Source organism: Octopus sinensis, linkage group LG3 (assembly GCF_006345805.1).
Source record: "Octopus sinensis linkage group LG3, ASM634580v1, whole genome shotgun sequence".
NCBI lineage: Eukaryota > Metazoa > Mollusca > Cephalopoda > Octopoda > Octopodidae > Octopus > Octopus sinensis.
In genome coordinates, this window is record NC_042999.1 from 166,547,807 (window position 1) to 166,572,629 (window position 24,823).

Here is a 24,823-nt window from a genome sequence, read left to right on the forward strand (position 1 = left end):
TGACAGTAAACATCTGAATTGATTGTTTGGTTCCTTGGAAGCAGCTCAAAATACACAACACCTCTGTAATCCCACCAAATTGACAGCATGACCTTTTTCGATGCAATTCAGCTTTCGATGTGGTTTGTGCTGGTTCATTATGCTTGGACCATGATCGTTTTCCATTGATCTTATTGTAGACAATCCACTTTTCATCACCAGTGATGATTTGTTTCAAAAAAAGGTCAATTTCACTGTGTTTGAGATACATATCACAAATATTGATTTGTTGTGTTAAGTGTATCTATTTCAATGTGGAACCCAATTATCAAGCTTCTTAGCAAGTCCAAGACATTTTAAGTGATTTTCAATTGTTGTGTGTGAAACATTTAACCTCTCTGCAATCTCTCGCACAGTTTATAAGACAATCCGATTCAATTATGGATTTGACTCAGTCACCATCAACTTCAGTAGGTCGACCAGAATGTTGGTCATCTTTGAGTAAAAATGTTCTGAATGAGAATGGAATTTTTAAAACCATTTCTGACCATGTACGTTCTGTTAAACAATCAACTCCATAAACTTCACATATCTCTTTGTGAGCCTCAGCAGCCTTCTTGCCTTTACAAAAGTAAAAAAGCAAAATATGATGAAAATGTTCGTTTTTGCACTCCATATTAAAATTGACACTGAATTAACAGCTGTAAACAAAATTACATGCAATTTGCTTCTAAAATAAGTTAAACATAATGCTATCAAATGTTAAAAGAAGAAAATCATAACACTGACAAAAGTCATTCAAAAAAATCTATTTGTGAAAAACGAAATTACTTTCTTGCCAACCCAATAATTTTTCACGCGTACGTGCACACACAGTAATGGCCAAAATTGGAGAACAAAAACAAAAAATAAAGATATTTACATTTCTACTTCATTTTCCCAAATGGGATTTTTACTGTATATACTTTAAAGCATGTCCATTATTTAAAATATATTTTGTAGGAAGTGATTTATAACTAAATTTATAACAGAAATAATGTTTATTTGAAAAATACAAGATGGAAAAAATTAGAGAATGTATGACATAAAATTTAAGAAATCAAAATTTTGCCAGAAATTTTTACAATCCATATCAATATATTAATAAGATGTGTACATTCATTTATTTTTAATGACTTCAGCACATCTCCATCCACAGGATTTGACCAATTTCTCACACTGTTCTGATGTAATTTTATTCCATTCTTCCTGAAATTTTCCCCACAAAATCATAACACAGCCAATGCATCACAGCTTCAGACACCTCCTGAACTAGTTTAGTACTGTGACATGGTGCATTATCCTGCATAAAGATTGGCTAATGATTCGGAGACGACCTCATAGCTGGCACACACATGCTGCAGAACGATGTCTTTGAATATGGCTGCATTCACATTACCATGGATCTGGATGAAAGGCCCACACCATTAAACCTCAACCTCCAAACTTCACTGATTTCTTCATGCATTTAGGGAACAATCTTTCACTTTTACATCTCACATACTGTCTACCATCGGAGCCAACTAAATTGAACTTGCTGAAGAACACACATGACCAGTTGTCGTCCATCCAATGAATGTGCTCATTGCCAAAGACTAACCTCACTTTTCGGTTCTTCAAACTGATTAGAGGGAAAAGGCATGAAGTCCAACTTCCTTCAAATGACAAGCCACAGTCTTCCGAGACATATTCATTCAATAATAACAATTTATTTAGCAAGAAATTCCTGCAGCAGTACTGAAACCATCTCAAAACAACAGCCTCTGAGTCACAGAGTCTTGCCAAAACACTTGTTTTCCATGGACTCCCTCGTTTTTCTAATCACACAAATGAGCTTGTTTCCTCATAAAGCTTGAGTATTCTTGAAACAACACTCTTTTATCTGTTAATGTCTCTGGCAATAGCAGAAATTGCCATTCCTTCTTTTTTCAATGGGCCAACTCTTTTCTTGAGGCTTTCATCAACTTTATGTGAGCTTTCCATGGTTGTTAATTCACTGCTGTTCAATATAAATCTTCACACTTTTAGGTCAGCTTCGTTTACATCAGTTGGAGTGTTGCCAGATTTTGCTTTTTGAACATTACACCATATGTTCTCTGATTTTGTCCATCATGTATTTTTCAAATAAACATTTTCTCTATTATAAATTATTTAGTTATTAATAATTTCCTACAAAATTTATTGTAAATAATGAACTTTACAGTAAATACATTATAAATCCCATTTAGAAAAATGAAGTAGAAATGTAAACATGTTTAAATTTGATTTTTGTTCTCTAATTTTGGCCACAACTGTTTATACACAAAGACTGAGTGAGATAAAAGCAAAGAGACAGGCTTGGAAAGACTGGAAGAATATTAGAACAGAATACCAGGTAGCTAGAAGAGAAGCCAGGTGACAGGTATATTTAGCAAAGAGAGAAGCGAAAGGAAGGCGTTTACCAATGTTCCCCACTGTGAGGACTAGGGCCATGAGATGTTCCAGCTTACAAGACACTGTATAAGAAAAAAATTGAGACACTGGGGGAGGGAGGGAGGGAGGTGCACACAGATAAATAGTACACTTGCACTTAATGATTGCAAACAGAAAGAGACAGAAGTGTTACTATGAAAAGCTAACAAAACAAGGAGAATGGACAAGAAAAGGAGAGCGATTCTAGTTGATAGCAGGATGATAGATAAAGCAAGTAAGAAGACAGAGAGCCCCTGGGCCATCAGAGATTATTGCTGAGATGCTTGAAGTATCTGGCAGAGTGAGATATAGCTTAGTCACCGGTATAGCTAATCAGTTATAGCTAATTAGTATAGCTAATTAGTACAAGAAGTTGTTGTCCCCAACAACTAGTGCAGCAGCCTTATAGTCAGCCATGATAAGGGCAAAGCAAATGCCTTAAAAAGAAGTAATTTCATACGTATTCAAATTACCGTATTTGACGGCATATTAGACGCACCCTCATTTCAGCAGGTCAAATTCAGGAAAAAAAGTTTTAAGTGTATTTAAGCATATATTGTTGAAAGCAGTCTAAAGTAATAATACTGGTAATAATAATAATAATAATAATAATAATAATAATAATAATAATAATAATAATAATAATAATAATACTAGCAATAAAATAATGATGCATGAGTACGGAAAATATCATTAAGGCGTTAGCGTAGGTAGAAATACTTATCGTAAGCTAGGTTAGTGAGCGTCTGGGAGAAGATTAGCCTACGGGAGGGTCTTGACTTCGCATATTAGACGCAGTGCGATTTTTTGAGCCAAATTTTTTGGAAAAAAGTGCGTCCTATATGCTGTCAAATACGGTACTTGACCAGGTCATGAAAGTTAAAAAAAGTGCTATAGATCAACTAACGAAGAAGAAAGACGAGAAACAATGCAGTTGAGGCTTGTGCCAGGGAAAAGTACTACTGAAGCTCTCTTCCATGTAGAGCAACTGCAGAAGTATTTAGTCAAAAGTAAGCCACTGTACTTGGCTCTCATCAACCTGGAAAAAGCCTTTCTATGCTGATGTTCCAAGTGTTGAAGCAAAAGCTGGAATTGAAAGGCCTTCATGTTACCTTACAAAAGACTAGCAACAAGAGAAACAGATAGAGCACTTAACTTTTCAGAAAAGTGACCCTGTTTAATACATAGAAAAGGTGTATGTACACGCAAGAGTTGCAATGGAATGGCATGAAGGTTAACAGGGAAGGTAGACTTTGTAGTAGATGTGCAAGAAGAATAAACATTAAGAAAACAGGAGAAAAAGATTTTTTTTCAAATGCTTAGTAGAATCTTTAGAAATAGTAAAAAGTTTCTGTTACCTAGGTGACCTTAATTAGCAGCAGAGGAGAATGTTCTAAAAGTATAGTTGCTAGAATACGAACCAGCCAGATCAGACTGGAGCCTGGTGCAGCCTTCTGGCTTCCCAGACCCTGGTCGAACCGTCCAACCCATGCTAGCGCGGAAAACGGACGTTAAACGATGATGATGATGATGATTAGCTCTCTCTCTCCTTGAAGTTATTCCCTTTTATCCTCGATCCTGCCTTCTAAATATCCTCACCAATTCATTTTCCACTGAATTCTCCTTCCACTGAACACTTCCACATATCTACTACTGATACCTCCTGCCACACTTTTCATCATTCACTATATACAGGCACCACATAACTTTCGCTTTTGACACTGGGCATCCTTCTCTCACCCCACCCACTTCACATCATCTTACTATTTTTCACGTGTCTAAGGTAGTGTTTCTCAACTATTTTTTACCTGTGGAACTCTTTGATTCCTATTTTACTCATTCAATGTTTAAAAAAAAAATCATATATTTTTATCATTAAATATTATTAGGAATTGTATGAAAAATTGTTAAAATATGTCGTGAATTGTAGAAGCAAAACAAATTTATTACAGATAAATTTTGACAATAAAATCTTATGTAGACCCCCAAGGGCCATTTAGACCCCAGTTGAGAACCACTGGTCTAAGGTTTCAATTTATTGCTGCTCCCCATTTCACTGTTTTCTGCCCTGCCACCAGTCACCTACTCCTGCTTGACCCACTCCTATTTCCTTCACCTTTCACCCCCAAACAGATATTTGCCAATGACTATGCCTCTACCTATGTTCCTGATTCACTGCATTTACTTCTATCCCTATCTTTAACTGTCTGTCACTCTCCTTTCACACCTTGGTGAACTTACACACCCACCCTCTCTCTCTATTTCCTCTAATAGGGTCGGTGAGTGGCAGGATGGATACCATTGTCATCATCATCATCATTTAACAACCACTTTCCATGCTGGCATGGGCGGGACAGTTTGACAAGAGCTCTCCAGGCAGAAGCCTGCAAGACTTCTGTAACTGTTTTGGCAGGATTTTTACAGCTGGATGCCCTTCCTAACACCAACCACTCAGCAGAGTGGATTTAGTGCTTTTTATGTGGCACAAGCAACAGACAAGGCCAGTTTTGGCAAGGTTTTTACAGCTGGATGCCCTTCCAAACACCATCCACTTTACAGTGTGGACTGAGTACTTTTAAGTGGTATCTGCACTGTCAGGGTCACCAAGTACTTGCAAGACAAAAACAAAAACTCTTTTGAGAGGGGATGGGGCAATTGGAGGAGACGTCTTGGTGTCGGATGATGAAAGGTTAGGGTGAGGCAGAGAGACAAAAACAGGTGTCTTGGAAGTACAAGGTTACCCAATCTGAGGGAGGTGGAGGAAAGAGAGAGAGAGAGAGAGAGAGACACACAGCAGGACAGAGATGGTGGCAAAGTGCCAGGCATACTCACAAAGGTTGGGGATCAGAATATAAATGGGATGGTTGAGTAAAGGAAGAGAGAGATATAGATGGTGGTAAGTGCCAGGGCATACCCTTGAGGTTCAAACTCCATAATATAAGTGGCAGAATATTACAAAGGAAGCATGATTAAAGCGTGCAGAGGGGGGAGTGGCGAAAACATGAGTATATACAGAGTTGGAGGAGCCACCAAATTGCAATGATACAGTGGAACAGGGGCAAGGGGACAAGATTGGGGAGTGGGAGGCAAGCCTAGTGCATGAAGTGGAAATGTGAGGAAGAGAAGAGATGCATAAATGTAGTTTGGTTTGTTGTAAGATAAGAGTGGGTGGGGGACACAGCACTTCTATAATTCAGTTTCACTGACATGGACGGGTCTTCTCAAGAACTTCATATCGCCAGACATCTCAGTCCATTGTCATTTCCTCCCTGAGGCCCAACATCCTGAGATCAGTCCTTACCACTTCATCCCACATCTTCCTGGGTCCCTCTTCTGTGGGTACCATCTACTTTCAGTGATTGGCGCTTCTTAATGCAGCTGTCCTCATTCATATGCATCGCATGTATAAACCAACATATCTTCTCTCTTTCATGTTACATCCGATTCCTCCTATGCCCAACTTGCCTCTCAATACATTTTCACTTTGTCGTACATGCACACTGATGTTGCACATCCAATGGAGCATACTGCCATCATTTCTCTCCAGTCTGCACATGTCTTTTGCATTCAGAGCCCATGTCTCACTACCATGGAGTATAGCAGTTCGCACACAAGGGAGTCCTTTTGTTGCCAACAGAAGTAATAGCTCTCTGAACTTCCTCCACCCAATTCTTGTTCTAGAAATAATACTTTCAGACCATCCTCCACCATTGCTAATTTGGTCACCTAGGTAACAGAAACCATCCACAACCTTAAGAGAGCCTCCTGGGCGTTTGAGGGAATCTAAGTCCCCTGTGCTCTTAGTGCTTATTGTTCTGGCACACCTGTCACATACAAAGACAACCTTATATATCAATCTACTTGTGATTCCACTGCACCTCTTATGTGTTCATAGTTTACACTGAATGCAGAGAATGGAATTTGTTCCTATTCCTTTCATGGGCATTTACCTGACAAAAAGAAAGATTTATTTTCTTTCTTACTAACAACAACTTTGATCTTTGCTAAGTTAACTTTAAGGTCCTTTGATTCCAGCTTTGTTTCCATACCTGGAATTTCTTCTCCAATTCTGCTGAAGATTCTGCAATAAGAGCAAAGGTCATCAGCATATAGCAGTTCTCACAGGCACCCAGTTTTGAATTCCTCTGTTATGGCCTGGAGGACTATAATGAACAAGAGGGGGCTGAGGACCGAGCCCTGGTGAACTCCTACCTGTATGCTAAATTCATCACTGTATTCATGACTGACTCTCACCTTACTGACAGCACCACTGTACATGGCTTGTACAGCTCTAACAAGCCACTCCTCTAATCCTAACTTCCTTAGAAACCACCATATAACAGAGCAGGAACTCTGTCGAAATCTTTCTCCAGGTCAACAAAGGCTAAGTACAATGGCTTACTTTTGGCCAAGAACTTTTCCTGCAGCTGTCTCACTAGGAAGATGGCATCTGTGGTACTCTTCCCAGGTACAAAACTAAACTGCATCTCACCTAGTTTAATTCTACTTCTAATCAATTGAGCTGTAACCTTCTCAGTAACTTTCATGGCTTAGTCTAGCAATTTAATGCCTCTGTAGTTGTTTCTATCTAAGGCAACACTTTGTAGCAGCTAACTATAATACTACTACACCAGGGAATGGTGCCTTCCTGAATAACTTGATTAACTATACAGGGGATAAGCTGTATCCTACACACAAGAAATTTTATCATCTCAGCAGTGATTCCTGATGGCCCATAGGCTTTCCCTGTCTTCATATCCTTAATTGCCTTATCTAATATGCTGTTATCAATGCTGATGGCTGGTCCCTCAATTGGTTCGATATTTGGTAGGTTCTCCTTCTCCAATTCATTTTCCACATTTAGTAACCTTTCATAGTGACACTTCCATTCTTCTTTCTTCTCTGAGTCACTAAGTGCAAGCACACATTTCTCACCTACCACATCCCTATTCTCTCTGATATACTGCTTTGCAATCCTGAACACCTCACACTGCAGAACATTTGCAAACCCTTTACCTTCAGTTACTCCTTTTGCTATGTATACCTGATGCCTAGCTGTCCTTTTGGCTACCTGATATAATTCTCTGCTTCCACTGTTTTTCCAGTGCAGGCCACTCTTTTTGCTTTTATAGCACCATCAACCTCCTTGGTCTAGCTGGGACTCTACATCAATCACAGATTTCGTCCATGGCCCTCAGTAGATTGTCCCGCAGGAACTTCCAGTTGTCCTCTAAGCTATGTGTCCCCAACTCTTCCTCTTTTGTCAGAAGTAAATCTCTAAATTTTTGTCTGTTTGCTGGATCTTAGAGTTTCCATAGTTCCAGATTGGTTTATTTTTCTGAGTCTTTCTAGCTCTAATTCTGAAGTCACTAACTAGTGACCTATGTTGAATTGTACCCTCTTCACCTGGGAAAGACTTTGCATTTTTAAGCAACCATCTTCTCATTGCCTAGTGAGGGGATAGCCAATTTGGCTTATGTGCTCATCAGACTGATAAGGGATTAGGTGGCTGGCTGGTTTTTTGAAGTTAGTGTTGCAGATTATAAGATCATTTGCATCTTGGAACTTCATGAGATCATTTGCATCACAGAAATATATATATATATATATATAGATATATATATACATATATACACACACAGGGTTATTCAAAAAGAATGAACTGATTTCATTACACAATATTTTAATAAGGAAAAGCAATAGAAAACTCCAGCTAAGTCACAAGTATTTACTCACAATCAACTTTTACTTCTGTCTTACAAATGTTCAATGTGACCACCAGCTGCAGCATGGGCAACATCAATGAAATAAGAGAATTCCTCCCAGACGCGTATCAGCATATCATGATCCACTGAATTGATCGCTGTTGTTATTCAGTGTTTAAGGTCATTGAGGTCAGTGAGTGGGGAGTGGAGTTTTCTAAGTTTTAAGTGGCTGCCACAGATAGACTGTAGTCGTATCATTTTCCTGGCAACTTTCAGTTGTTTGTTTACACTCAGAATGGTGGGTCCTCAGCAAAAGGCACTCTGCATTCTAGAGTTCATGAAAACAAATTCGGTTGTCACAGTGCAGCATGCTTTTCGAAAGCAATTCGACATTAATCCGCCCTCCCCTAAGAATATTTGATGGTGGTTTCAACAGTTTCAAGAGAGTGGGTGATTGTGTAAAGGAAAAAGTCCAGGGTGACCGCAAGTTTTGGAGAAACAAGTGGCGAGAATCCTTGCTGTGTTTGCGGGGAGCCCACAGAAATCCAAAAATCAAGCTACCCACAAGCTTGCGACCCCTCAATCCGCTATCTGGCATGTGCTGACAAGAATTCTACCCAGACATGTAGCAGCATATCAAGATCCCCTGAGTTGATTGCTATTGTTATTCGATGATTATGGTCATCAAGGTTAGTGGGTAGATAATGGAGTTTTCTAAGTTTTGAATGGCTACCCCAGGGGACACTGTAGTCGTGTTGTTCTTCTGGCAACTCTCAGTTGTTTGTTTAAACTCAGAATAGTGAATTCTCAGCAGAAACACTCTGTGTTCTCGAGTTCATGAAAACAAATTTGGTTGTCACAGTGCAGCATGCTTTTCAAATGCAATTCGACATTAATCCACCCTCTCCTAAGAACATTCAATGGTGGTTTCAAAAGTTTCAAGAGAGTGGGTGTTTGTGTAAAGGAAAAAGTCCAGGGTGACCATGAGTTTCGGAGTAACAAGTGCTGCATTTGAGGGGAGCCCACAGAAATCCACAAATCGAACTAGCTGGGAGCTTGTGATCCACTATCTGGCGTGTGCTAAGAAGACGTCTACATTTGAAACCATACAGACTACACCTCATTCAGGTACTTACCAATGGCAACAAGAGGAAGTGGATAGAAGATGAAACCTTAATTTCACGCTTAATTTTTAGTGATGAAGCGACTTTTCACTTGAGTGGAATAGTCAATCATCACAATGTGCACATTTGGGGAACAGAGCACCCACATGAAACAGTTGAGCATGAAAGAGATTCTCCTAAACTGAACATCTTTTGTGCTGTATCTCTGGACAAGGTTTATGGTCCCTTTTTCTTTGAAGGAAACACCAATCAGGACAAACCTATCTCAATATGCTCCAAAACTGGCTCTTTAACTAACTACAATTAACACATTCCAGACGACATGCAAGATTCTTGACATTTGCTTAGATTTTGCTTATTGTTTCTATGGACTTATTGCATGCCTACAACAAATATGCAAAGTCTTCCTCATCATTTAATGCCTGCCTTCCATGCTGGCATGGTTGGGGTTAGTGGTATTTATAGCTATTTTCTGTGTAGTGTTAAAATTAAACTAAAAATGTCAAAATTCAAAGGAGTCATTTCTCAAGAAGCAGGACTAGAAATTTGAAATTTTGCACGACTTAGTTATTCTGGAGATGCAATATAAAGGCCAAGTTTGAAGAAAATATGAAATGGACATTTTCCCCTTCAGAAAAAAAATTATATTGATGCTGTATGGAAACAACCAACCTAGACATTACACACAGCTATTTGGTTTGCCATGGGTTGAACCATCCAAGCCATGCCAGTATGGAAAACAGACAGATGATGATGATGATGACAGATCAAAAACAATCCTATGACAATGAAGTGGAAAATTTGATATCAATACTGGAAAGTCAATTGATGGCGGTGGGCAGGAAGAGGGGCGGCCAACAGATGCGTCCGTACAGGGGTCTTTTGTTTGGTCTTAATCTTCAGTTAAAATATTAACTTTAAAATACATTTTAAATGTAATATTATGACAAACTGCCACAATCATAATAGCAATGACAATAATACTGACATCAACAACAAAAATAGACTTAAAGTGAATAAGTAATTAAATAAAACTGAATATATATCAATTATGGAATTTAATTATAGATATCAGCAGCAGCAGTTACTTTTCTTCTCCCACCTCCTGTCTCCACCAATCCCCTCTTTTCTACTTGTGCTGCTCTCCATCATCATCATCACCTTGCTTCCTGCTATTGCCCTCAATGCTCTCACGTATCTATCACAGCCCTTGTCCCCAAGCCTCTCCTACTCACCCAGCCCAAGCCCCTATATTACCACCTCCACTGTTCCTCGAAAGCATGTCCACACACATTTCCACCGTCACTGCAATCGTTATCACTCTCTTTATCTTACTCTCCAACTCTCCTTTATTTTCCAACTGGCGGATCCATGTATCTACTCTACAGCAAGACAACTATATCTGTGCTTTCTATACATTAAATCTCCCAACTGGCACAAAGCCGTACCCACTCACTACTACACTCCAGACTCAAGGGGGGTCTTTTTGTCTTGCAAGGTTCTTGGTGACCCTATCAGTGCTGGTTCCACATAAAAAGCACTGGCGCAAGTGCAACCTAAGAAGCTCTGATGAAGGGGCCACATAAACTGCACCCTGCACACACTGTAAAGTGGTTGGTGTTCTGGTGCAGCTCCTTTCAAACCATCCAACCCATGCCAACAATGGAAAAGAAATGTGTGATGAAGATGATGATGATCGAATGCTTTTGATTCAAGCTATAAGAGTCACCTGATAATCTCATAACCTACTCATGTGTATAAACAGGTGTGTAAACCAGCACATGGGCAGAGAAATCAATGTGTGTGTGAACATATAGAAAATACAGCAATAAAGCAGAATACAGAGATAAATTTTAACTGGTAGGTATGGGAGATTATACAAACACAAAAAGTGTGCATCTAAGTTTGGTGGAAGTCACATGGATAAAGGTTGGGTCAATAACTACGGTCAAGCAGTAATGCATCAAATATTCACTTATAATAGGGTGGTGCCATGGTAAGTAGTCACCTGCATCAAACACGTACCCAAAATTAAATTACTTTAGTCTGATATTGCAAGCATAGAATGTTGAACTCACAATCATTTGGTAGTGAGTTCGATTCCCAGACTGGGCTGTGTGTTGTGTTCTTGAGCAAGACATTTTATTCTATATTGCTCCAGTCCACTCAGCTGCAGAAATGAGCTGCGACATCACTGGTGCCAAGTTTTATCAGCCTTTGCCTTTCCTTTGGGCAACATCAGTGGCATGGAGAAGGGAGGCTGGTATGCATAGGTGAGAACTGGTCTTCCATAAACAACCTTGTTCAGACTTGTGTCTTGGAGGGGAACTTTTTAGGTGCAATCCTATGGTCATTCATGACCGAAGGGAGTCTTTACTCTTTACATTAAAATATGGTTGGGTGTGGGGGGGGGCATACTGAAAAAATATTGCTAACAGAAAAATAATAATTAAAAAAGTTTGAGAAACACTACCCCATAGTCTTGAAAAAAAAAAGGATGTTGGATAATACATGGTAGTCCTGGCATGGAATGCCTTTGATCATGGTAGTCCTGGCTGGAATGCCTTTGATCATAGGTCTCCTGAGTCAGAGGTGGTCTGAGGCTAATCAACACAACAACCACCAATAAGTGATGTCACAAAGAATGTGAATTTCCAACGATATAAAAATAGCATGCTCAGTGACTAATTGGCCTTGCAGCCGTAACAAAAATTTCCTTTATTGGCTCAGCCTTGACATAACCAACTCATTGTTTAGATGAGGACCAGTACAAATATTCTTCACAAAAGTCTGGGACAATGTGAGATGTTGAACACAATTCATACCTCAGTGTCCACAGTCCTCAACCACCAGGATCAAAATTTTTTAGTGCCATGAGCTGCAGCCTAAAGCCAGTTTGAGAACCTACACAAGTTTACTTTATTCAGCTAAATGCTTCTCAGATTATTACAACTATTAACCTTTGTCAATGTTGGAAATGGCAATTTCATTTCTTACCTGAATTGTTTCCCTGATTCGATAGCCAAGATCCTCACTTAGAAGTAGAGCCCCATCATCAGTTAAGTTACTAATACCTTCTGCTTCAGCCATCATTCGAATGGAGTCACGAGAAAGTATGATGTACCGCTTTTCACTTATTACCTTCTTTTCCTCTGCATTCCCATGACTGATAGACTCTTTGAGACTATCAATGTCAGGATCTTTAACCTATAAAATACAAAATTGTATAAAATACAAAATATTTGTATTGTAATAAACATAACAAACTCATTTTTATTACTGAGTCTCCTAAAAAAAATATAAGTTAAATTTGAATAATAAGGGACTTTTTAAGCAGTAGCCAATACCAATATCAAATTCTTTAGAATCACTCTCAAATCACTCCATAGTCATGAAAAAAGAAAGAACACATTAGTTAATGTAGTCCTAGATATTGCTAAAAAGACAGAACAGCTGCAATAGGAATGCCTCTAATCATAGTTTGGTCTAATCAGGACTGATCCGAGATTTTAAAAGAACAGCATTTTCTTTTGATTGGCATTATAGCTGTGGCCAAGAAAAATCATTACATTTGGCATTTTGTTCAAAGACTTTGATCAATCCTAAAATACGTGGTTTCTATTTGAAAGACAATAATAGATAGATTGAAGATTTAGCTGCTACACAGAACATCAAATGGCCAAGAGAGAATTTCTTGCTAAAATTAAAACTCTATCAAGCATTGAACAAGTGTACCTTGCATGTATCTATTGTGACCATCACTAAAGCTTTCATTCATGATTGTCATACCATCAACAACCAATCACTATGTTATGATGGTCTATGAGAGTGTTTCTCAACAGTAACCAAAAGACTACCTAAATGTACAACAGATTTTTAGGAAAATCTGAGGGCCTTCAAAAATATGGTAATTACAATTTTGTTATATACAAGTATTACTAACAAAACAAATCTAACAATTTTTTTCAATATTTTTCTCTAAGATTTGAATTTTAAAATCCAAATGATGGTGGTGGTTTCCTTTTAAATTTCTGTGCAAGTAATTTTTTGAGAGCCACAAAATCAAAAAGATTGAGAACCAAACTGCTAGAAATAGTAAGGATGGTTATGACTAGACCACCTTTGATCATAGGTTTGCTGGATAAAAGTTCACCAAAAACTGAACAACCACCACTTGCACCGTTTCTTTATATTCTGGCAGAAGAAACTGCTTCAACTGCTGTTATGGAAGGCATGGATAGGATTAACAGAGTTAATTTTTCCAGGAATATGATATAAAAGAATCCAAGGACCTAAATTTCAGTGATGAAAGGATTTAAAATAACAATTTGTGCCAGATATTAACAAACCTGTAATCTAATTTTTATCCAGCTTGCCAATTTCAACAAATATGTAACATTGAATACAAGTCTTTATTTTTGTTATCTATTTATATTTTTGGTGAGCAAACAACAAAATTCAGGATCAATAAAAAGAACAATGGTCTTATTTTTACAGCAACCTCTAAGGAATTGATGTCAGGACATTTTACTTGGTAAAACAAAGGGAAAGATTTTAAACAGCTAAAGTTTTCATCTTTCTAAATAAATGAAACAACAAAGATTAACAGAACCTCAAATTCTGACACAAAATATAGTTTATATGAATTATTGATTCTAAGAAAAGAGGGCAACAAAAATATTCATTTCTCTGTTAAGGAAAGCAGGTAAACAAAAGCAGGTAAACAGGCTAAAACTACATTTAATCTGGCTATAATGTTTTACACCTTTAGCATTCAAACTGGTCACATCTAGCTCAAATATTCTACCCATTTTATGTTCAAACTGGCCAGATCCAGCCTTTCACACCTATTCTACAATATTATTCTAAAAACAATCACATCATTGAAGTCTTGAAGCTACAAGATAAGGCATGATTCATTCAAAACAATGTGAATAAATAAGCATTACATTTGACAGTGTAATCTCAATGCTAGAGGGTTAAACCTTCACTGTAAACACTTGTATATGGCACATACCAATTTCTTTTCCAGTAATTGTGTAAGAATTCTGTCATTCTAACAAGCAGCATTTTCCAGATTTTCACTGGTTGTATGCTCTGGCAGCTATATTGGCTAAAACCCACACAAAAAATCTTCCAGTTTCACTTTGTACCCAACAGATCAAGTAGCTGTCCGATTTTACTCTAAACTAGCAAAACATTACCAATAGCAATAGGCGCAGAAGTGGCTGTGTGGTAGGTAGCTTGTTTACCAACCAAATGGTTCCGGGTTCAGTCCCACTGCGTGGCACCTTGGGCAAGTGTCTTCTACTATAGCCTCGGGCCGACCAAAGCCTTGTGAGTGGATTTGCTAGACGGAAACTGAAAGAAGCCCATCGTATATATGTATATATATATATATATATATATGCGTGTGTGTGTTTGTCCTCCTAGCATTGCTTGACAACCGATGCTGGTGTGTTTATGTCCCCGTTACTTAGCGGTTCGGCAAAAGAGACCGATAGAATAAGTACTGGGCTTACAAAAGAATAAGTCCCAGGGTCGAGTTGCTCGATTAAAAGGCGGTGCTCCAGCATGGCCGCAGTCAAATGACTGAAACAAGTAAAAGAGTAAAAAGCAGCACATAACTGAGTTAGCCATTTTCAGCTGTTTTATATAATAGAACCAATTTAACTTGAATAAGAAACAAACTTACCAAATTGTTTTCCATCAGGTCACATATATAATACTATTCCCTACACACTTCATAAACACAAAATTGTGTACAGTACATTCCTTACAAAATGTTTTATATAAACCTTGTTATGATTAGAAACTTATTATATATGTGTGTACGTGTTACTCTTTTACTTGTTTCAGTCATCTGACTGCGGCCATGCTGGAGCACCGCCTTTAAGCGAGCAAATCGGACTTATTCTTTGTAAGCCCAGTACTCATTCTATCGGTCTCTTTTTGCCGAACCGCTAAGTGACGGGGACATAAACACACCAGCATCATTTGTCAAGCAATGCTAGAGGGACAAACACAGACACACAAACACACACACACATATATATATACATATATATGACGGGCTTCTTTCAGTTTCCGTCTACCAAATCCACTCACAAGGCTTTGGTCGGCCCGAGGCTATAGTAGAAGACACTTGCCCAAGCTGCCATGCAGTGGGACTGAACCCGGAACCATGTGGTTCGCAAGCAAGCTACTTACCACACAGCCACTCCTGCGCCTATGTTATTAAATTTCTGATGCATTAGCAGTGTTTGCTTTGATGCTATTAAGTACTGAAGAGTTTATCTATAGTTTTGGTCAACACTGTATATAATAAATGTAAATACCTAGACTTCATATACAATATCCTTGTGAATAGAAAATAATAAACCAGCATCAGACCAGACTGATTTTATCAGCAACTGAGCACCTTCTTGGACTATCGACACAGATAATATTACCAAGTGCTCAAGCAAATCAGACAGATTTGTGTATTACAGCAGATCCTTGACAATGAATTTGTTGAATTAGCTGCTAAGGATGTGTTGCAGTATGTATATCAGTTTATCCAATTTACTCAAGTAGCAGCAGTAGCAGTAGTAGTAGTAGTAGGTTTATAACCAAAGTCCCTATAGATAGTTAAAGAGGACACTCTGTCTCTGATGAAAGCTCAAATTAGAATTGAAAATTGATCTCTCAATTTCTGATCATGAAAGCATTGTATTATAAAGATGAAGTGTTTATATCTCTTTGATACATACAATATTGGCTAAAACCTATTGAAATATTCTGTAGTTCAGTGCAGCATTCAAACAAAACACTTGACGCACCAGTAATATATTAACTGAAAGGGATCCAGTTCTAGAAAAGGATTAAGCAAAATCTTTAATCTGTGGAAGTTGAATAAACCTTTGATCAAATGTGTTCCCACTATAATCATCCTATTTTTTTAGGAACACAATTTTTAATTACAGATATTCCAACTTGGGAAAATGTTTGGAAGAGTATGTCTAAGATTACATTATCAAATGTGTCCTTTACTCATTTCAAATGAGTGTGATTTGTGAGATATTTGGCTCTATTTCTAATTGGTTGATTGACCACATAGGCACACTCTCATTGACTTGAATGTGTGGGCCGTGCCTCTGAAAGAAGTTTGTCATGGTGGAACCACACTTTAAAAGACTTTTGGGACCTAGGAAGGGGTTGTCCTCTTAAAACTCAAGATGGCTATGAGGTTTTTGTTTTTTAGGGATGAGCCCAACTGATAGTCATGGACCCCTGTCCTTGGCTTTCCAGCCCCAACTTGACAGACCAACGAAATTCACCTCTTATAGAGTCAATTTGTAAGAATAAAGAAACTGACATTACCAGAAATTCCAACACAAGAAACATTACTACAACTTCACACAGTTTTGAAACTCATCCACCACATCAAGCATAAACTTTTATACATTAGGAAGATGTACAGAGAACATCTGCCAGGGGAAGAAACTAGAAGTAGTTAATAGCTTCTGCTACCAAGGCAACCAAGTCTGTAGTGGGGGCAGTTGCTCTGAGAGTGAAGCGACTAGAGTAAGAATAGCCTGGGCAAAGTTCAGGGAGCTCCTACCTCTGCTGGCAACTAAGGGCCTCTCGCTCAGGATGAAAGGTAGACTGTATGATGCATGTGTGTGAACTGCCATGCTACATGGCAGTGAAACATGAGTCATGAATGCTGAAGACATGCATAGGCTTGAAAGAAATGAAGCTAGTATGATCCACTGGATGTGTAATGTCAGTGTGCATACACAACAGTGTAAGTGCCCTGAGAGAAAAGATAGGCATAAGAAGCATCAAATGTATGCAAGAGAGGCAACTGCGATGGTATGGCCATGTGTTACGTACGAATGAAGACAGCTGTGTGAGGAAGTGCCACTCCCTAACTGTAGAAGAAACCTGTGGAAAAGGTAGACCCAGGAAGACATGGGATGAGGTGGTCAAGCATGACCTTCAAACACTGGGCCTCACAAAGGCAATGACAGGAGACCGAGACCTTTGGAGGTATGCTGTGATTGAGATCACCCAGCAACTAAAGTGAGATCACAGCCATACATGTCCAGCCCTGTTAAGAATACTCCTGATGTGTCGGGTGATATGATATGCTTGAGAAAACCTGTTGAGTCAAGTAAAACCAACATCATAGCTGGGGCCAGTGCCCCTTGACTGGCTCCGATGCCTACGGCACGTAAAAAGCACCATCTGAATGTGGTTGATGCCAGGTCCACCTGACTGGCTCCCATGCCGGTGGCATGTAAAAAGCACCCACTACACTCTCAGAGTGGTTGGTATGAGGAAGGGCATCCAGCTGTAGAAACTCTGCCAGATTAGATTGGAACCTGGTGCAGCTGCTGGCTCTAAAGACCTCAGTCAAACTGTCCAGCCCATGCCAGCATGGAAAACAAACGTTAATCAATGATGATGATGATGAAATCCGCAGAAGTAACAAGAAAAAATGTTAAACTTACCTTCGATGACATTTTGCCCCAATTTTCTTTAATTTTGGTAAATAAAACTAATTAAATTGTTTTAAATCCTTCTTCATTACTCTTCTGAATTGTAATTCATCCAAGGAATAATCTACAAATTAATAAAAATAAAATAAGCAGAAATTTCAATGTAATGAAAGTTTCAAAAATCAAATGGTAAGAAATTAATTAAATAGAATCAGTATGTAAACATGATGATGATGATGATGATATGATTAAGGGTCTGTGATTCAGTTATTTGAAACAGCTAAGTGATTAATTATGTTAAAAAAATGTCCATGCCAACAAGTTTTTTTCTGTATATAATAAAACATAATGTCCAATTTGATTTCAACTTGGAAAAATTTTTGATCACTTCAAGGCAGCTACCATATTCATATGATAAGGAGTCAAAATAACCTCAAAGATATAATCAGTATGAGTTATTTCTAGCTGAAAATAATTACAAACTTTCAACAATGCTATGTTAGCTTCAAATATTGCTCAATTTCACTTCTCTTTTATACTTCTGAGCAATGCATAAAGAACTACATATTTGGTAACAGTTAAATGTTGTAACCAATTTTCTCAAAAGAAGATTAAGTGTTTCTGTAACTCTGGAATGAGCCATCATTACTACTGATCCTAATATCCTCTCCAGTAGCAGCAAGCTAACAAAATGCTCATCAGTTGCACAGTGACCCTACAAACTATTTACAACAACGAAATATATTCTCTGGCCCAATATTTACTATTTACACAGAAAAGGCTGAGGTTAAGCATCCACAAAAAAAAAGGGCTGACAGGATACTGACCCTCTACCTAAGTACTTTCAGCAGGCAAGCCACCACCTTAATGATTTGGTATATGGTAGAATATCTTTATTTAACCCTTTCATTACCGTATTTATTTTGAGATGCTCTGTGTTTCTTTCAATTATTTTAAATATAACAAAGAATTTAGTAAAATAACTTAGTTATCATTAAACAAGTGTTAGGAACATAAATTGTGACTAAGGTTTGGTGGAAGATTTTAATTCAAAACTTATGAAAACAAGACATTTGTACTACAGAGCCAGAGTCGGTTTCAGCCGGGTTGGTAACGAAAGGGTTAACAATGGATCAACTCATTTTTAATATATTCTGGCAGATTCAAAACATTAATATCTGTTGTTATTTTTAAACAATACGGACAATGTGTTTCATAACAAACATGGGTCACCAGTACTTTTGAAACACCATAGTGTTTCCACCTTGTTAGGTGTTTCCTCAGTCAAAACTAACCCACTGGACTGATGACTCTAATAACAGCACAAACTCTTGTTTATAGGAATGAACAAAGAAATTATTTGCTGATGTTTGCCAAACAGATAATAATTCATGGGGTGCAAGCAGAACAGCGATAACCCAAACAATAACATATCCATTCTTAATACATTCTGGCAGATTTGAACACGAATATCTGATTGCTGAGCACTTGTCAAGATTCCTCAAACTGGCAGGGTGGCTTTGATTTGCAGTGACCCGAAATCAAAGCACCATGCTGTCTCAAAGTTTCCTTATTCTGGTGAATCACATGTATTATGAACTCATATTCCCACTAAAGAAAAATGTTCTCTGATGATGACAAGCAAGTGATCAGATATCTACAGAACCTGCCAGAATTTATTAAAATTGAACAGATATGTTGTTCAAATTTCTCACATAAATTGACATACATTCATGTAAAATTATTAGCCTCTAATTACTTTAGTTTTAAGGTTTCATTACTTTAGTGTGCTTCAAAAGCAAACAATTCATCATTCAATAATAAATAAATTATCTATCATTACCATTTGCTCAACATTTTCAGAATTCAAGGTTATAGCATAAATGCAAACATTTTTCAGTGTGTAACATCAAAACAGCAGTCATTTTTCTGTATGATCTATATCAACTACATCACTGTAGCTGTTACTCATCCTGTTATATTATAGACTAAGCCCAGGGCTACCGCTGCTCTCAATGTCTTACCAAAAAAGAGCTTTTACTTGATCATTCGACTTGTTAGAAATAGTAACCAAATATGCCTTAAAATCACACTTTATCATCTCAAACCAGATAGGAAATACCGGTTAGGACAAGATGGAATGCTTTAGAGCAGGGTCCCCAAACTTTTTAGACCATCGACCCCCATCATGGAATTCTTGACCCCTCATTGACCCTTAGGCATATACAAGAAGATAAATAAATAAATAATAATAATAAACACAAGGGTCAATATCAACCACTTTGGAGACCCTTGCTTTAGAGCATAGGTCTAGGACTAAACAATAAAAACATCTAAGTTACAGACCAATCTGACCAGGGCAACTTTTTAGTCCCAAACCACAACCACATTACAAACCTTACAATACAATATTGTGTGTACATGATCACAGACACACAGACACATAAAAAAAGAAAAAAAGCAGCCCAAACCCACATAACACACAAAAATAAATCAAGTTATTTAAAATCAAAAATTACTAAAAATTACAAACAACACAATTTATAATGGCTGCAATATTATGAAGAAGAGAACAATACTTTTAAACTAGAATATCAGTATCATTAGGTAAGATAAGTGCAATTGGTATTGATTTTTACATTTTTGTAGACTAGTAGTTGGAAGAAAAACAAAGTAGAAAGAGGGTCCTAGAAGGATGAACAAGAGAGAAAGGCTTGTAAAAAAATCTTAAATAAGGAAGCTGGTCTATATTGGATCTTTCATGCTCTTAAGATACTTTTACATTGCTTGTATGGAAAGAGGCAGCTCACTGCTTATAGTAGTAGAGTTAATGAATAACTGAAGAGCATTTCTTAACATGTAGACATGAACTCATATAAACCGAGCACCAACATTATTTCTACTTTCAGAATATAAAGCTTTGCATTCAACAACATGTGTATACTTAAATAAAGTATCCTGCAAACCTATTCCTCTCCATTTCGCCAGGCTCACTATCATTCACACAAATATGCCATGTTTGAAACAAAAGTTAATTCCAATCATTTAAAAACCAACAAGACCATCGTCCTTTTACTACACTCAAACAATGTGCACAAAACTAGCTGATCCAAATTAAACCCTTTGATATCTTTTTCTGTCCCCATGACACTGCCAGTCACCTTCAATATCTCAACAGTGATTGAGACACTCGTTAACAATCATAATCTCCAGCATCTTAACACTCTCCTTCCTTAATGACTACCAATAAAGTTTCTGCTGTAGGTATTTAACATTACAGAAACTTTATTGGTAGTGGACTTTCACCTGATGAAGTTTAGTGTAAATAATGTCATCACATTCAACACCAGCAAAGTATTCAATTATAACTGACAAGTGAATCTCAGTTAAAACTGCTTGCATATCCATCCATCTGTTAGTCAGAGTGAAAACTTTTTCTTAGATCCAACCACTGCTGATGGAGTTCTCTTTAAGCCATATTCTATCAACTCTGATAAGCTCTAAGGTTCAGTTTGACCTCCACATTTTCCTTCCCATACATCAACATCCTATCTGACATCACCTCCTATGCAGATCATAATATCCTTCACCACAGCCTATACTTCTACACAAAGTATCATCCACATGCAACCTAAAATCCGAATTTGCACCAACTTCAGGAACAGTCAAAAACATTCTCAAACATTCTCATGTCAATCTTGTTGCTGTCTACAGACGAAGACATAATGATTACATCATCATCATCATCATCATCATTTAGTATTTGCTTTCCATGCTAACATCAACCACTCCAAGAGTGTAATGGGTGCTTTTTACATACCACCAGCCCAAGTGCCAGTTAAGTGACACCAGCATCAGCCACAACTATGATTTCACTTGGCTTGATGGGTCTTCTACTCAAGCATGGCATATTACCAAAGGTCTTGGTCACTTATTACTTCCGTAAGGCCCAGTGTTCAAAGGGTGCCTGTTACATGACACCAGCATCAGCCACAACTACAGTTTCACTTGGCCTATAACAAAAAGAGAAATTAAACCCTTCCTGCTATGCAACTAAAAGTTTCAAAATTGCTAAAAATGACTATCGTCACTATCACTGATATTTTTCATGGTCCATAATGAAATACTGCTCCTACACCTAGGACAGTGCTGTCACTACACGTCTCCGACAACAATAAAAAAGATCTGTCTGGTAGCAAAAAGTGCTACCTGACTGGTTAGCATAGATATTGAGCAACGCACTCCACATTCCATCTTACAAATATACTGTCTCTTCACTCTGCATTTTCTCTCACTAATACAGTTGTATTTCATACTCCTCAGAACTGGTTGACCTTGTGTCACACCCACTCAGACTCACTTATCTCCCTCTTATGTCCACTACAGCTTCTAGACCTGCACTAACTGCTACACCCAATTTTTTCCTCCCCAGAATGTCAGCACTCTGGAATACACTCCCTCCCTTCGGTTTTTTTTTTTCCTGCAGCCATTAACTACAGTTCTTCAAGAACATCAACTATATCAATTCCACCAGGCTTGAAGGCCTGTGAAGATCACAGGTACAATCTATTTTCTTGATTAAATTAAATCTCACTCTAAATGGGATGCTAGTCAATCAGAAGTAATACATGCAAATTATATACGGTACTTATTTCTCCTAACTAGGTGTACTGAGGCATTTTAGAATTTAATGTACTGATCTGAGACGATCTGTAATGAATTGAACTCAAGACTATATCATTTCCATCCTTGTTCTCTCTGTTTCAGGAGTCCTTCCATAGAATTAGCTCAAAGAGAATGGACTCTGAAGGTAAAGTCTTAAGTCAAACCTCAGGGTTCTTAATAGGTCATGAGACAACCACATAGCTGAAGTACATTTTAGTCCTGAAGAGGTATCTTACACATTATAATGTAGACTTGACTATATGGAGAATAGGAGATTTCTATGAGAGGCTGTCAGGTTCAGAATTTCTATGGAGAATAATGTTCAAAACTGTTTGTATTCTCAATTAGAAGGTATGCAATGTAGTGTGTTTAAATAGTACCTGTCCAAGTAACTGCAAGCATTAAAAGATTACACAAGTTCAAAGCCATCCTAAAACTATTCTTTTCCATCTCATCTAATCAAGTATATGTAACAATTACTGTCTTTGGTGGCCCAAACAGTGCAACAAAGAATTATAATAAATCTTAAATAATAATAATAATAACTACTATGCATTAACTTGCCTCTAACACAATATTACAAAATCATGCACACCCACACATAAACATAGATTTGATATACTTTCAAAGAAGTACTGTATGATCAAACAAAAGCATAGCAGTTATATATATGTTGTTCTAGATGTGAGTACTCTTTTATGTTTGATAAGTTATCTTCAAAGATTAGTTATGGTTGGCTGAAGAGATTCAATATTTTACACTTGGCGAAAACTGAACACGTACATTTCAATAAGTTCGTTATATTAACTAGGAGCACAGAGATTAATTAATATATGTTGTTCCAGTATTAAATAAAGCAAAACCAAAATTCATAGATCCAGTCAAAAATAATAACTTTTCAGATAGATTTGAAAAAAAAAAATCATTAAAAAATGCCTGAGAAGATAGGCCTGCCTGTGTTCAAATGGCCATGCTCCACAGCAGTGAAACATGGGCTGTGACTTGGCTGGATGTGCAGTGTCATTGTGCATGTTCGACAGAACATAAGTGTCTTGAGAGAAAAGTTGGGAATACAAGACATCAGATGTGGTGTGCAAGAGAGATGAATGTGCTGGTATAGTCATATGATGCTTACGGATGAGGACAGCTGTGCAAAAAAAAGTGACAATCTGTAACTGTGAATGAAACCTGTGGAAGAGGTAGACCCAGGAAGACATGGGACAAAGTGGCAAAGCATGATCTTCGAATGTTGGGCCTCATGGAGGCGATGCCAAGTGACCAAGACCTTTGGTGATATGCTGTACTTGAGAAGACTCATCAAACCAAGCAAAATTATAGTCATGGCTGTTACCAGTGTCACGTCAATGGTACCCATGAAATTGTAGTTGTGGTCATGCTGGTGTCATGTAAATTGCATGTAAAAGGCCCCCATTAAACTCTTGGACTGGTTGGCATCAGGACGGACATCCAGCTGTAGAAACCATGTCAGATCAGACAAGAACCTGGAACTGGTAAGCTCTCCCGCTTACCAGTTCCAGTCAAACCGTCTAACCCATGCCAGCATGGAAAGCAAATGTTAAATGAAGATGATGATGATGAAAACATCTACACTGGTCCATGTGTGCATAATGCAGGTGCTCAGCTCTGATCTCTGTAGCACTAGGCAGAACCAACAGAATCCTTCCTGAATTGTGCATTAGACAGTTGACTTGGGAAGAACAGATAGAAGAGGTTCATGAGAAAAAGATTGTTGAATACTGGGAAGAGCTGGTAGAGTAATGTAGAAGTTGAGACTGGCAGACTCACTGTGAATTAACTGAAGTGAGCTGGCAGGAGTTTGTGGAATGCTCACTCTGACTGGGCTCAAAATTACTAGTGCAGGAAAAAAAGGAGAGGAATAGAAGTTTTATTACTACAAGGTGATTTTGGATAAAGAAGACAAACCCACAGCTTTTTGCTATTGGGATGCAAGCCAGAACTTGATCAGCCTTGGCTGGTTGAACTGGATGACACCAGGAAATTCATTGATGCTGTATTCCAGGGCATCTGAGAGACATATCTTGAAGCTTAGATAACATCCCAGACAACCAACAACTTATTCACAACTTAATGAAATAAATGTCCTGTCCAGTGATGCAATGAAATGTTTGAATAAATGTAGATTTATTCAGTTACTTCGTTAATGACAATGAAATCTCTCCCTCCTTGATGACTACCAATATAGAGTGGCAGCCATTAACGAGAGAGTGGGAGCCAAAACGTTGGAGATTGTGATTGCTAACGACTACCTCCGTTGACCAATGAAGTACATTGGAGCATGGGCAGGTACCAATGATCTTTAAAGACCTTCCAAGACTGCTGAGAGTGATAATGT

General features: G+C 37.9%; 1 protein-coding gene across 1 annotated transcript in view; it reads right to left on the minus strand.

Moving 5' to 3' along the window:
• The window catches only part of LOC115209588 (transcription initiation factor TFIID subunit 6b), a 61,365-nt gene that overhangs the window by 34,086 nt on the left and 2,456 nt on the right, over positions 1 to 24,823 (minus strand). The window contains exons 2-3 of the mRNA XM_029778027.2: positions 17,797 to 17,908; positions 12,296 to 12,505 (exon numbers count right to left, since the gene is read on the minus strand). Of these exons, the coding sequence (XP_029633887.1) occupies positions 12,296 to 12,505; positions 17,797 to 17,808 (222 nt within the window). The 5' untranslated portion in view covers positions 17,809 to 17,908. The remainder of the gene's footprint in view (positions 1 to 12,295; positions 12,506 to 17,796; positions 17,909 to 24,823) is intronic.